Below are 14,084 nucleotides of genomic sequence, written 5' to 3' on the forward strand. Positions count from 1 at the left end.
TCAGAGCTTCTGAAATAACCATCAACAATAAATCTATAAAGAAAATAATCCATAAAAGAACTGCAAATTACTTTATATCCCATATTCACTAACTGAGTTCATGATCTTCCTTTTTATCTACCATATATTTTTCATAAAAAAAAAATACAATTATTCACATCTTCAGGTCTTGATCTATTTCAATCTTCAGCAAATTTGATTAATCAAGATTCTCACCCTCAATAAATAACTAATAAGTATGAACCTATTATAGTAGTCTGCCCTTATCCGCGGTTTCACTTTCCACAGTTTCATTTACTCACATTCAACCATGGTCTGAAAATATTAAATGGAAAATTCCAGTAATAAACACTTCATAAATTTCAAATTTCGGGTTGTTCTGAGTAGCACTATGAAACCTCACACTATCCCAACTCCATCCTGTCATGGAAGTTAATTAACCCTTTGTATCCATGCTGTGTGTACTCCCTGCCTGTCAGTCACTTAGTAACCTTCTTGGTTATCAGATCAGTTATGGGAGTGGGGGTGGGAGGGAGAAATCATATTCACATAACTTTTATTACAGTATATTGTTATAACTGTTCTATTATTAGTTATTGTTGTTAATCTTTTACTGTACCTAATTTATAAATTAAACTTTATCATAGGTATGTATGTATAGGAAAAAACAGTATATACAGAGTTTGGTGCTATCCGTGGTTTCAGGCATCCACTGGGTGTCTCAGAACATGTCCCCTTTGGATATGGAGGAACTACAATAGTCATACAGTCATGAAATTTAACCTCACATTTCTCCATGTTTTTAACAAGTCCTTGATGGTTACAGTAAGATAGCTTTAACTCAATTAAAGTCTTTAAGAAAATGAAGCAATTAGGGAAAAACAAATCTTTGTTATTCAAAGATAGTTGATATTTAAATTTCCCCTCAGGTTCCAGGAACCCTAACCACCTTTAGGACCTAGAAATAATTTCTTTATCTAAGGTTCCTCTGTCTATAACAAGAAGAAAAGGAGGGACTTGGAAAGAAGTACAGTAGTCTCTTTTTATCCACAGGGAATACACTATTGCAAATGCCTAAAGTGACAAAGAACTGGCTATTAACATATCTAAATGCTTATCAGCTCCTTAAAGAATAAACTTCAGGCAATACCTCTGGAGCTTTGAGTAGATGATTTTTTTTAATGTGCAAAGTACAGGGGACGAAAATTACTATGTAAATAAAATATTTTTCCTCATTTATTTATTAAAAAAATATTTACTGAGTGCCTACTATATGCCTGACATTGTTCTAAACACAGGATGCACTGCAGTAAAGAAAAACTGGACAAAAATTCTTATTTTATTTTCTCAAAATGTGAAAAGGTAAAATGCATTAAAAAATAACAATAATAATTACCAACAACTTAATACACTGAAAAATTTCATTATCTAAAGTTACTAATTGCTATCCAGGAACTAACTGGACTAAATTTTGTATTTCTATTAGTATGAGAAAGAGTAACTTGAAAAAAATAATTATGGCAATTATGGCCATCGTATAAATAGGAAATACTTAGTTTTCTTCAAAAAATTTGTGGCATTATTATATCATCTGATTAATATTGATTTAGACAGAAAATATTAACATTAAATTAACAGTATATGTAGATATATTTGTCTAGGCATAGGGAAGAATTTTAAAAGACACGTTAAAAAATTGTTTCCTACAATGGAATATTACTCGGTCATAAAAATGAAATCGTACCATTTGCAACAACATGGATGAACCTAGAGGGTATTATGCTAAGTTAAATGAGACAGAGAAAGACAAATACCATATAATCTCACTTATATGTGGCATCTAAGAATAAAAATAAATGAAAAAAAAAAAAAAAAACAGAAACAGACTCACAGATACAGAGAACAAACTGATGGTTGCCAGATGGGAAGGGGTGGGAGGCGAGGGGCTGGGTGAAAAAGGGGAAGGGATTAAATACAAACTGGTAGTTACAAATAGTCACAGGGATGTAAAGTATAGCATATGAAATATAGTCACTAATATTGTAATAACTATTTATAGTGCCAGGTGAGCACTAATTGGGGGAATCACTTTGTAAATTATATAAATGACTAATCACTATGCTGTATACCTGAAACTAATATAAAATAATACTGAATGTCAACTATAATTGAAAAATGAAAATAATTGTTTCCTGCAGCTACCTCTGTAGGATGAGGTGGAGTGTAAGGAGCCAGAGGAAGGGATGTGTTTTCCTTTTTTATACTATGTAATTATTTAAAATGGAGTCTGAGTGATCTTTATGCTTCTGTGTTTACTGGTACTTGTCAAATAAAAAAGAGAGAGAAAAGCTGATGTGGATGGAATAGTAAAATAAAATAATAAGACAGACTTATATAAAATCCCAGAATTTTCCAATTGTGGATAATAAAACAATTATGGCCTAAAAATCAAATGGTATTGTAAGAAAATGGCTGTAAAATTAATTGAGCTTAATGACTCACGAAAGGTAGAGATAAGCAGAGAAAAATCTAGGGAGGGACATTGTCAAGTTTAGGTAGTCTACTAGTAGCACATAAGTAGGCAGAAAATTAATCCGTTTTAGTTTCAAATATAAAAACTATTCCTGATCTAACGGCCCAGATAAATATGTCAACATGCTTGGGTTTCTTCTCCCTAAGCGTTGGCAAAGTAGTAACTGCTTTGAGGTTTGGATAAATTAAAATTGAGGTTTAACATCACTTATGATCCTAATTGGGGAGGTTTAGTTCAATTTGGGAAAGGTATTGGAAATCTTTGAGGGGATGGAACAAAGATGATGATGATGACAATGATAAAAATGACTGATATTTCGAAATTTTAATTTTTTTAATCTTAGATAAAATTCAAGCTCTCAGCCATACTTAATGAACATGACCACTGTGAGAACTTGATACTTTTCCAAAAGTGATTATTTTATTATTATTCTATACTTGTCTACAGCATATTTTAAGAATCATTTGGTAAACCTGTCATTTCCTGACAAGTACACAGTAGAAGTGATGAGAAATTAGATAAAGCAATACAGTAGCATTCAATAAACATCTCCTCTAATGTAAAAAAAAAAAGAGAGAAAATAAATGTTATGACTATTATTATTATTATTATTACCATTATTAGTTTGTTATAGAGGAATCTGATAAGACCTCTGCATGTTACCTGAAATGTTTATCCGGGTGTCCAGGCCTAATACTTGCAGCTCGGTCATTGGGAAAAGCTATCAGCGCATCCTTCACTGCCTCTTTATTTGAGCACTGATTGTGAATGGTTGTCATGGCTGACTGAAGCATTGCAACAGGTGCGTATTCCTCATATTTTGCCAAATCTTTGACCACAAACTGTCCCGTAGGATTACAGACGAAAGGGGATATACCTTTTATAGAATTGGATATTAAGTTTAAATGTTTTTTTGAATTTTAGTTTTCCAAATGACATCCATAAGTTACTTAATACACTAGACCATTGGTTCTAAATTAAAGCTAAATCCGTAGACGAATACATTCAGAAAATACAAATAATTCATTTAATAAATGGACCTTCACAAAACAATTTAATGCAAAATAATACATGTATAAAAAATAAACATAATAACTTGAAGGGTTGGGTTGGCCTATATAAAACAAATGTTTATAGGTTAAAGAGAGTTGAATATCAGCAATTTCATATGGTTCAATGTATAAAAAGATAATCGAGAGTTAGAAGAAATAGCAACAACAAGAAAATCCATGAAATGATTAAAACCTATTTCTATTATGGACTCGAACAAAAAAGTAGAAAGATAAAATAGAAAAACCATTAAAATATTAAATAAATTTTATAGATCACTGAACCAGTGTATTCAAATGGCGGTATCAGTATCTACTGGGAACATGTTGAAATACAAATCTTTGGGCTCCTACAAAGACCTACTTAATAATCAGTGCTAGGATGTAGACCAGTGATATCTATTTTAACAGAATTTCTAGGTGATTTTGAGGCATTCGAATGATAAGAATCACTAGATTAGACCACATTTGATATATATAGCTAAGTAATTAACATATTAAGATAATCCTACATTATCTTTAAAAAATAAAAAAGGCAAGCATCCACGATAGCTTACCAGGATTAATTTTCATCGTAACTTTCTTGGCAGAAGGTTTGCAGACACTGTTGAAAACTAAATGTATTTGATGAAAAGGTTTCAGCGATAAAGACCGAAAATTTTCATCTGCCACTGGGCCAATAATCTCTATGAATTGCTTCACTTTAAAGACTCCAACTTGATGTGGAATGAATGAACACACCACATTCTAAAAAAAGAAGAAAAGTAACCAGTTGTTACAGGCTAAATGTGAACCCCCAAAATGCATCTGTTTAAACCTAAGCACAGCATGATGGAATTGGGAGATGGGGCCTTTGGGATGTGATTAGGTCATGAGAACAAAGCCCTCCTGAATGGAATTAGTGCTCTTATAAAAGAGTCTCCGCAGAGCTCCCTAGCCCTCTCCACCATGTGAGAATACATGGTCTGCAACCAGGAATTGGGCCCTTGCCTGGCCATGGTGGCACTCTGATCTGGGACTTTCAGCGTCCAGAACCGTGAGGAATAAATTTCTGTTGTTTATAAACTATGCAGTCTATGATATTCTATTACAGTAGTCCAAATGGATTTAGAAAACAATATTGTACTATTAGAAAAACATAAAAGGCAAATCCACAAAAATATTTATAAAATTTTAAGGAGAGCTAGTTCATCATGGTGATAAAAGTGCTTTAGAAATATCATATACAGTATTGACCAAACTTTATGATACATATTATTGGACAATTATTTTAAAAAATTAATAACAATGGTACTAGAGCACTTCTGAATGGCAGATGAAGGACCTCTAGAAATCTATGCCTCTACAAACAGAAAAAGACCACTGGAATAAATGTCAAAATCAACTTTTTAGATATTTAAAAATTACCAAAAAGTTTGCAAAAATACAAAGAGTATTTATTTAAGAAGAATAAATGGCTAAATACTGAAATAATAAAAGGCTCTGCAGCATTTTTACTTGCTGTAATTCCATCCTCCTATTCTCAGTTTTGTGCTCTTCTTTAAAAAACAGCCGTGCAACTATGGTAGTTGTGAAAACTATCAGCCCAGCAGCCAGAGAGAGAGAAGAATGGAGCTCTCCAAAAATCCCATCCCCAGAGAACTGTTCCTATTTGTCCTGTCTGGAAGCTAGCTGATAAGTCTATTTGAGGGCATGTCTTTAATTGACCTGATTCAGAGCTCATTCTCTGTGGACAACTCTCTCCCCAAAGCGTTATCGCCTCCCCGCCCTCAAAAAAAAAAAAAAAAAAAGCAGCAATTGAACATCACAGCAATCTGAGGTAGCATTACTATTTAAGGCTAATAATAACCTAAACAAAACCAAACCAAAAAAAAGCACAAAATAATCAGAGGGTATTTGAAAAGATATGACATATTCCTGGAAATTTAGATTGCCACAGACATGTGCAGAGCAGTGTATCTGCCCAGGAAAAATCTGAGAAAGCTCTAATTTCTCACCTCTAACTGACTTTGAAACTCTGTATAAGGAGGAATTGAAGGCCAGACGAGTGGTAAACTACCTGACAAAACAATGAAAACATGCCCCGCTCAACACACACATTAGCTCTTGGCAAAGGCTATGAGACTTATTGATATAAAAAAAAAAACAAGAGAATCTCTGACCCATCATTAGCTGACCTCTAAATTAACTGAACAGATACTTGATTGGCTGCACACAACAAAGATAACAACTTTTACAGAATTAGTCAAGACAGTCACTAAACAAAACAATAACAACAAAAAGCAAGGACAATAAATCCTGGGAGCAGTATTATTTCCAGAGTTGCCAAATTATATCACTTAAAATGCTTAGTTTTCAACAAAAATTATGGGGCACTCAGAGAAATAGGAAAGTATGGCAAATACACAGGAAAGACGCATTAAATAAAAACTGCCTGAGGAAACCCAAATGTTGGACTTATTGGCAAAGATGATAAATCGACTATTATAAATATGTTCAAAGGATTAAAGGAAAACATGTCTAAAGAACTAAAGAAAGACAACAAAAGCAATGACAACAAAAATAAAAATAAACAAGTAGGATAACATCAAACTAAAAAGCTTCTGTAGAACAAAGAACAACAAAATGAAACAATAAAATGAAGAGGCAACCTAGGGAATGGGAGAAAATAATGGCAAATTATATATCTAATAAGAGGATAATATCAAAAATATATAAAGAACTTAAAATAACAATAGCAAAACAAACAAGTAATCCAATTAACAAATGGGCAAATGAGCTAAGTAGACATTTTTCCAAAGAACCCATAGATGGCCAAAAGGTATATGAAAAGGTGTTCAGTATCACTAATTATCTGGGAAATGCAAATCAAAACCACAATGAGATATCACCTCACCCCTGTTAGAATGGCTGTCATCAATAAATAAACAAACGAGTGTTGGCAAGGATGTAGAGAAAAGGGAAGCCTTGTGCATTGTTGGTGGGAATGCAAATTGTCATAACCACTATGGAAAACAATATGGAGGTTTCTCAAAAAAATTAAAAATAGTCTACGGCTCTGACACCCTGAGGAATAATAGATCCCATCTGATCTCGGAAGCTAAGTAGGGTCAGATCTGGTTAGTATTTAGACAGGAGACCACCTAGGAAGACCAGGTGCTGCAGGCGTAAAAAAAAATAAAAAATAAGAGATTGTAAGCTGACAAGGTCCTTGCAATCTGTGAGGTCAACCAAGGGTTGCCTCCCCTAAAAAAAAAAAAAAATTAAAAATAGAACTACCATTGGATTTCGTTAACCAATGTCATCATAAATAAACAAATGAACAAACAAACAAATAAATAAAGTGAGCATATATGTTAATAAGAAAAATAAATAAATAAAATGTCACTGAAAAGAGGGAAAAAAATAGAACTACCTTATGACCCAGCAATTCCACTTTCGGATATTAATCTGAAGAAAATGAAAACACTAATCCAAAAAGATATTTGCACCCCCATGTTCATTGCAGTATTATTTATAATAGCCAATACATAAAAACAACCTAAGTGTTCACCAACATAGATAAAACAAAAGTTGTGGTATATACGGCCATTAAAAAAAAAAAATTTTTCCACTTGTGACAACACAGATGACTCCGAAGGCATTATTTTAAATGAAATAAGTCAGAGAAAGACGTGCCGTATGATCTCACTTATATGTGGAAATTTTTTTTAAAAATGAGCTCATAGACACAGAGAACAGATTATTGGTGGTTGCCAGAGACAATGGGGGAGGGTGGATGAGGGTGGGCAAGATGGGTAAAACAGATCAAAAGGCACAGATTTTCAGTTATGAAATAAATATGTCATGTGAATGTAAAGTACAGCATGGTGACTATAGTTAATAATACCGTACTGCATATTTGAAAGCTGCTAAGAAAGTAAATCTTCAAAGTTCTCATCATAAGAAAAAAAATTTTTGTTAAATATGCAGGGTAATAGGTATAAACTAGACTTACTATGGTGATCATTTTGAAATAACACAAGTTTCGAATCATGTTGTTCACCTGAAACTAATGTTTTAGGTCAATTACATATCGATTTAAAAATTAAAGTAAATATGGGAACAACATCTCACTAAATAGAGAATATCAATAAAGTATAGAAATTGTTTAAAAGAACAAATGAAGAGAAAGAAATGTAGGAAACTCAGTAGTATATAAATATTTAAAAATACACTCGTAAGTAGCCAATGGGTCAAAGAAATCTCAGAGGAAATTAGAGAATACTTTTAAATGAAGGAAAACTGAAACAATATACCAAAACTTATGGATGCAGCAAAAGTAGTGGTTAGAAGTAAATTTATAGCAATAAGCACCAAAAAGAAAAAGGCCTTTATTAAAAAAGAAAAAGGCCTTTAATCAACAACCTAAACTTCCACCTTGGAAAATAGAAAAAAAAGAAGAGCAAAGTAAACCCAAAGTGAAAAAAAGAAAAGGAATAATAAAGACAAAAGCAGTAATATATGAAACAGAGAATCTAAAAGAACAGAGAAAATCAACAAACCTGAAACTATATCTTTTAAATAATCAATTTTTTTTGAAAAAAAAGACTTGATTTACTAAAATCAGAAATGAGAGGACATTGCTATCAACTGTACATTAATAAAAAGGAGTATGATGAAATATGATGAATAATTGATGCAAACTTCTGAAAATGATTCTAGAAGAGAAAATCTGCATAGCTCTAGGATAACAAGAAAAGAGATTGAAATAGCAATCAAAAATTTCTGACATAGAAAAGCCCAGAACCAGATGGCTTTGACGGTGAATTGTAACAAACATTTAATAAAGAATTAGTACCAATCCTTCACAAACTATTCCAAAAATTGAAGAAGATGACATTCAAATTTGTTCTATAATACCAGATTTACTCTAATGTCAAAATCAAAGATATTAAAGAAAACTACAATGTCTCATATGAAAATATATGCAAAATTCCTCAACCAAATACTATCAGAATAAATCCAACAACACATACAATGAATTACTCACTGCGTACAACTAACTGTGATTTATCCCAGATTTAACATCTAAATATCAATCTATATAATATACCACCCTAATAGAATAAAACACAAAAACCATATTATCATTATAATAGAGAAAAAAATATTTGGGAAAATACAACACGTTTTCACAATAAAAACATCAAAAATACTTGGAATAGAAGAGAACTTCCTCAAGTTTATAAAGGCAATCGATGAAACACTAACAGTTAACATCATACTTAATGCTGAAAGACTAAAAGCTTTCCCCTTAGATTAGGAACAAGGAAAACATCCTCTCTTGTCACTTCTATTTAATAATATACTAGAGATTCTAACCAGGGCAATTAGGTAAGAAAAAAATAAATAAAATCTATCCAGTTTGGAAAGGACTATGTAAAATGATCTCTATTCAGAGATAACATGATCTTATAACCTAAAGAATCCACTAAAAATTATCAGAACTAATAAAGGAGTTCAAGATAGAGGAAACGAAGTCGATGTACAAAAATCAATCGCATTTCTATACACCAGAAAATTACTTTTTAATTCATTTTAATTCATTAATTAAATTTTTTAAATACTTATTTTATAAACTGCTTACTGTGGGCTGATATTGCTTACTACGAGCTATCTGCTTTAAAGGATACCACCTCATTCAATTATTACAACAAAATTCTGAGATGAGGAGGGAAGATATGATTATTTGCTGCTTCCAGATTAAGAAATCAAGGTTCAGAGAGGTAAGGAGGCTTTTCAGAGGTTGCACGGATGGCTGGTAGAGAAGGGCAAGCACCAAGGCTTTGCATTCTAAACAGCAAGGTTCATACTCATGGGGTTCCCAAGGATCCCATTCTCATTCATGACCTTCAAAGTCCCAAACAAAAGTCTCATTCATTTGTCTCATTGTCAGAGGTTTCTGTTAGATGTGTTAAGTAAAAGGGTGGACACAGACATAAAAGCTTGAGTTCAAGACTGGGTCCATCTTACAGATCATGGAAACTACCAATTGTTAATTAATTAATTTCAACTGAATCATTTAATTAATTAAAAATTGAAGTACAATTTCATTTACATAGGATCAAAAATAAACTTAGGATTTTTTTTTAAGAATTATAAGACTTGTACATTGAAAACTATAAAACACCATTAAAAGAAATTTTTAAAAACATTAAAAAAAGGAAAGATATCCAATTTTTATGAATTACAAGATATAATATTGTTAAGATGGCAACATTCCCAGAGGTTTACATACTCAACACAATTCCTATCAAAAATCCCAGCTGCTGTGTTTTTGTTGTTGTTCTTTGGGGTTGGGCTGTTTCTTTTGTTCGTTTGTTTGTTTGTTTTGTACAAATTGGTAAACTAATTCTAATTCATATGGATTTTCAAGGGTGGCAAATTGAAAAATATTTCTTAAAAAGAGCAAACTTGAAGGACTCACATTTCCCAAATTTAAAAATTACTACAACACTAATTAGTACATTGTAGTACTGACATAAGGATAAACATAGATAAATAAAACAGAATTGTGAGTTCTGAAATAAACTCTTACCATAAGTGTGCCAAGATTTTGGTATAAATGATCATCTATATGTAAAAGAATGAATCTGAACCTCTACATAACATCATACACAACTCAAATTGGATAATATATGAGCTTAAATTCTTAGAGAAAGACATAAGAACAAATCTTAATGACCTTGGCTATTCTATGATTGCGTAGATATGATACTAAAAGCACAAGAGACAATAAGTTAGAAAAATTGGACTTAATTAAATTTTAAAACTTCTGTTATTTCAAAGAACACTACCTAGAAAGTGAGAAGACAACTCATAGAATGGGAGAAAATATTTGTAATTCATATATCCAGTAAGGATATATGTATCCAGAATACATAGAGAACTCTTGCAATTCAACAAAAGGATACATATACCAATTAAAAATGAATAAAACATATTGTATTAGTTTCCTATTGATGCAATAACAAATTATGAACAACTCTATGGGCTAAAACAACTCAAATTTCTTTTCTTCTACTTCTGAAGGTCAGATACGAAGCAATTATAAAGAAAACGTTTTGGATCATGTAGTTAACACTCACTATTCTATGAAGACTAATTAAATCTATCCAAGTTATGGAGTGGAGAGAGTCATTCTATTGAAGCAGTAAGAGTTATAAATGAGCTGTATGCATTTAAACATGTATACCATAGTTCTTGATTGCAATTAGGAAAAAGCTTCCATCAATAACATTATGAACCATATCACTATGCAGTGGAGAAAAGATAACGTGAAAACTGGAGGTGAAACTGAAAGCACTCATGTTTGCTTACTGTTTAGAGTAAGGCTCAGCAAACTTTTTCTATAAATTACCAGAAAGTAAATACTTTAGGCCTCGTGGGCCATACAACTCTTTTACAACTATTTAACTGCCTTTGCTGCATGAAAGCAGCCACAGACAATAGGCGAACAAGAGCAGGTTTGTTCCAGGGCATAGTCAGCCAGCCCCTGGTTTAGAGGATCTGGGAAAAAGTTATCAGAGCACAGTAGTGAAAAAGAGCCTCTGACATCCACAAACTGGCCTGGTACTCACACGCATGCTTCAGTGTTCAACTTTTCTGCTCTGCACCAGCAGTACAAGGCTAGGGACAGTTTATCATCAGTTGCAAATTTGGAAATTCTAGTTAACCTTCAAGATCTGGCTGTGTTAACTATTGTACAAAGACCTTTCTACCTAGCTGGAGGTAAATACATCGTCTTCTGAGTTTCTATATCACCTTGTTACAGATCTCCTTTAACACATTATTTTGCATTCTTATTAAATCCTACCTGTTTGTGTGCATCTTACACTTCCTTGGCGCATTAAAAATTTCTTACCGGGCAGAGTGTTGGAAAGAAGGAGGCGGTCCATGCCTGCCCTACAGTAAATTGGCTGCCCTTGGCCAAGACACCAGGGCGGTACGAGGTGCGTCAGGTCAGTCCGAGGCTCCCACTGTTACCATGCTGCTTCAGCGTTCTGCTCACCGCGAGCCCAGCTTCCGCGCGGCTAGAGCGAGTCTGCAGCCTGCACAGCCGCGGATGCAGCTGGGCCACGCTGCCCTTATCCCGGAAGCCCCCGCTACGTCCCGGAAGCCCCCGCTACGTCCCGGAAGCCCCCGCTACGTCCGGGAAGCCCCCGCTACGCAGGCGCCGCCCACGTTGGAGTGCCACGCAAGTATCTGTGCCAAGACCAGAGCCTGTGCCTGGACTGATGTTCCTCTCTGCATTCGGACAGTTCCTACCCACCTATCTGTTAACAGTCCTCCTGATGTGAGCCTGCCCCAGAACCCACCACCCCTCCCTGTGCCCCAGACACGCAATGCCTGTGACCAGAGGCTACAAGACGCCTTCCATATCAGCCTCTGAAGAGCTGGGGGATGGGTGACATGCTCCCATGCAAAAAGCTCAGGAACTTATCCCTCAGCAAGTACTCAGACTATAGTGGCTGCTTTCCCCATACCACTTCACCTCACAGGAGAGCAAGGCCTGGTTCCCTCAGAGGCGAAACTGCCACAATGCCTTTCTCCTGTCTCGGGTTAGCTGGCATTGGGGGTGGGTACCTAAGATACAGCCTCTGCCCATGACACTGAGCCTCCACTTCTGCCACATGCGTACCGCCCAGCTTGGCCAACCTTTAGTATAGTGGTGAGGCCCAAAAAATCTTGCGCTCCTCTTGGCTTCTCTAGAATTGGGATGAGTGCCTGGCTCCTGTCTCCTTTTTACCTTTTGCCACTGTTGGCAGCTGCTGGCTCAGGGCCATCTCACATCTGGTCCCTGGGTTCCACTGCCCTAGACAAGGGCTCCAGGACCCATTCCTGCACTCACTTGGGGAGTGCCACGGCTCCATGCTGGATATTTAAGTTTAGGGGCATGACTCCTGGGCACTGGATAAATAAATACTCTCTCAGGAAAAAAAAAAAAGATTCTTAGAAGCATTAACTATATTTTGCATTTCTTTACATACCCTACAGTGTCCAATGCTTTTCCAGGCACATGCAAGGCACTTAAATGATTATGGATACTGTATGAGTGCCAATACAAAATTATTCATAACTAGGCCACAGAAGAGATACAATTTATAAATACTGGTGCAAAAAAATGTAGTTTTTAATCCTCTGTAAGGCATTTTTGGCAAATCTTAAAATATTTTAAGTATGTGAAAGCATAGAATAATTACCTTACCTGCATGCATCCTTCATCAACCTTGCCCTTTTCAGGATCAACTTTAAAATGTGCAGTTTTTTTAAAGCGGTACATCACAGGAAGTAATTTGGATGGATTTTGCATAACACACGCAATATCTGACTGTTCACCAATGAGACACGGTGCAAAATTAAGGACTCTTCCTGTATCAAACTGTAATATGACAGGAAGTCCTGAGCCTGTCAGTGCTAATTCCAATTTCTGAAACCGATCACCTGTAAAAGCAATAGTAGCTTTTTAACATAAAAAGTGTGTTTGGGGAACCCAAAATATATTTTCTCAGTCCAACTAGTGTCATCTGAAAGACCTGTGTAGCTCATTCAATCTTTCATTCAACAAAACAATTGAGCACCAACTACTCTTCCAAGACAACGTTCTTGTTCTCATGGACTTTAAAGTTTAGTGAGGTGACACTGATAATAAAATAAATAAGTAAATATATAGCATTTCAGAGATGATAAAGTGCTGAGGAAAGTAGAGTGAAAAGGAGCAGAATTTGTCACCCCAACATATGTCTCTTTGGCATGAGGATTATTTTAGACTGATTATTTTTAAGAAAAAGCGGACATAAGAAAAGCTCTGAAAACCTAACCTAGTAGAAGTGACCCTTTTGTAAGAGACACATTAATAAGGGAAATCTCCATTTGTAAGGGTATCTCCCTCTCTGCACCAGGAAGAAACTTTTATCAATGGAGAAGGCAGAAGCTTAAATCTGCATAACAATCTTACCCTCCTTTACTGTGCTCAGCCTGAAAACCTCCTATAACTGGCTCCCTACCCCCAACAACTTCTTTTGTCTTTAACTGGAGATGGTATTGAAGGTGGTGACTTGGGCCAATTTAAAGAGTTACTCAGTTTTCCTGGGTAGCTCCCATGTATACAGGAAATATACATGTTTGCTTTTCTCCTGTTATTTATCTTTTATTATAGGGGGTCTCAACCAAGAACCTGGAAGAGTAGAAAGGATATTATTTTTCCTCTCCTACAAGAGTAAGACAGAGCAGTTCAACTTGGCACTGCTCTTTTATATGGGGAAATCCAAAAAGGCATCTCTGGTAGGGAGATATTTAAGCAAAAATATAAAGGTACTCTGGAAGAAAATCATATGAACATCTAGTAAAAGCACATTCCAGATAGAACAGCAAAGACAAAGATTCTAAGGCAAGAATTTGCTTGGCATGTTCCAAAAACCCTAAGGAACCATATATATCTGGATAAGAGTAGTAGAAGC

General features: G+C 34.8%; 1 protein-coding gene across 1 annotated transcript in view; it reads right to left on the reverse strand.

The window, feature by feature from the left end:
* The window catches only part of CFAP47 (cilia and flagella associated protein 47), a 363,081-nt gene that overhangs the window by 329,297 nt on the left and 19,700 nt on the right, over positions 1 to 14,084 (reverse strand). Inside the window, 3 exon segments of the mRNA XM_015594565.2 lie at positions 3,197 to 3,410; positions 4,140 to 4,329; positions 12,833 to 13,068. Coding sequence (XP_015450051.1) covers positions 3,197 to 3,410; positions 4,140 to 4,329; positions 12,833 to 13,068 — 640 coding nt within the window.

The sequence above is a fragment of the Pteropus alecto genome, unplaced genomic scaffold (genome assembly GCF_000325575.1).
Source record: "Pteropus alecto unplaced genomic scaffold, ASM32557v1 scaffold258, whole genome shotgun sequence".
NCBI classification, from domain to species: domain Eukaryota; kingdom Metazoa; phylum Chordata; class Mammalia; order Chiroptera; family Pteropodidae; genus Pteropus; species Pteropus alecto.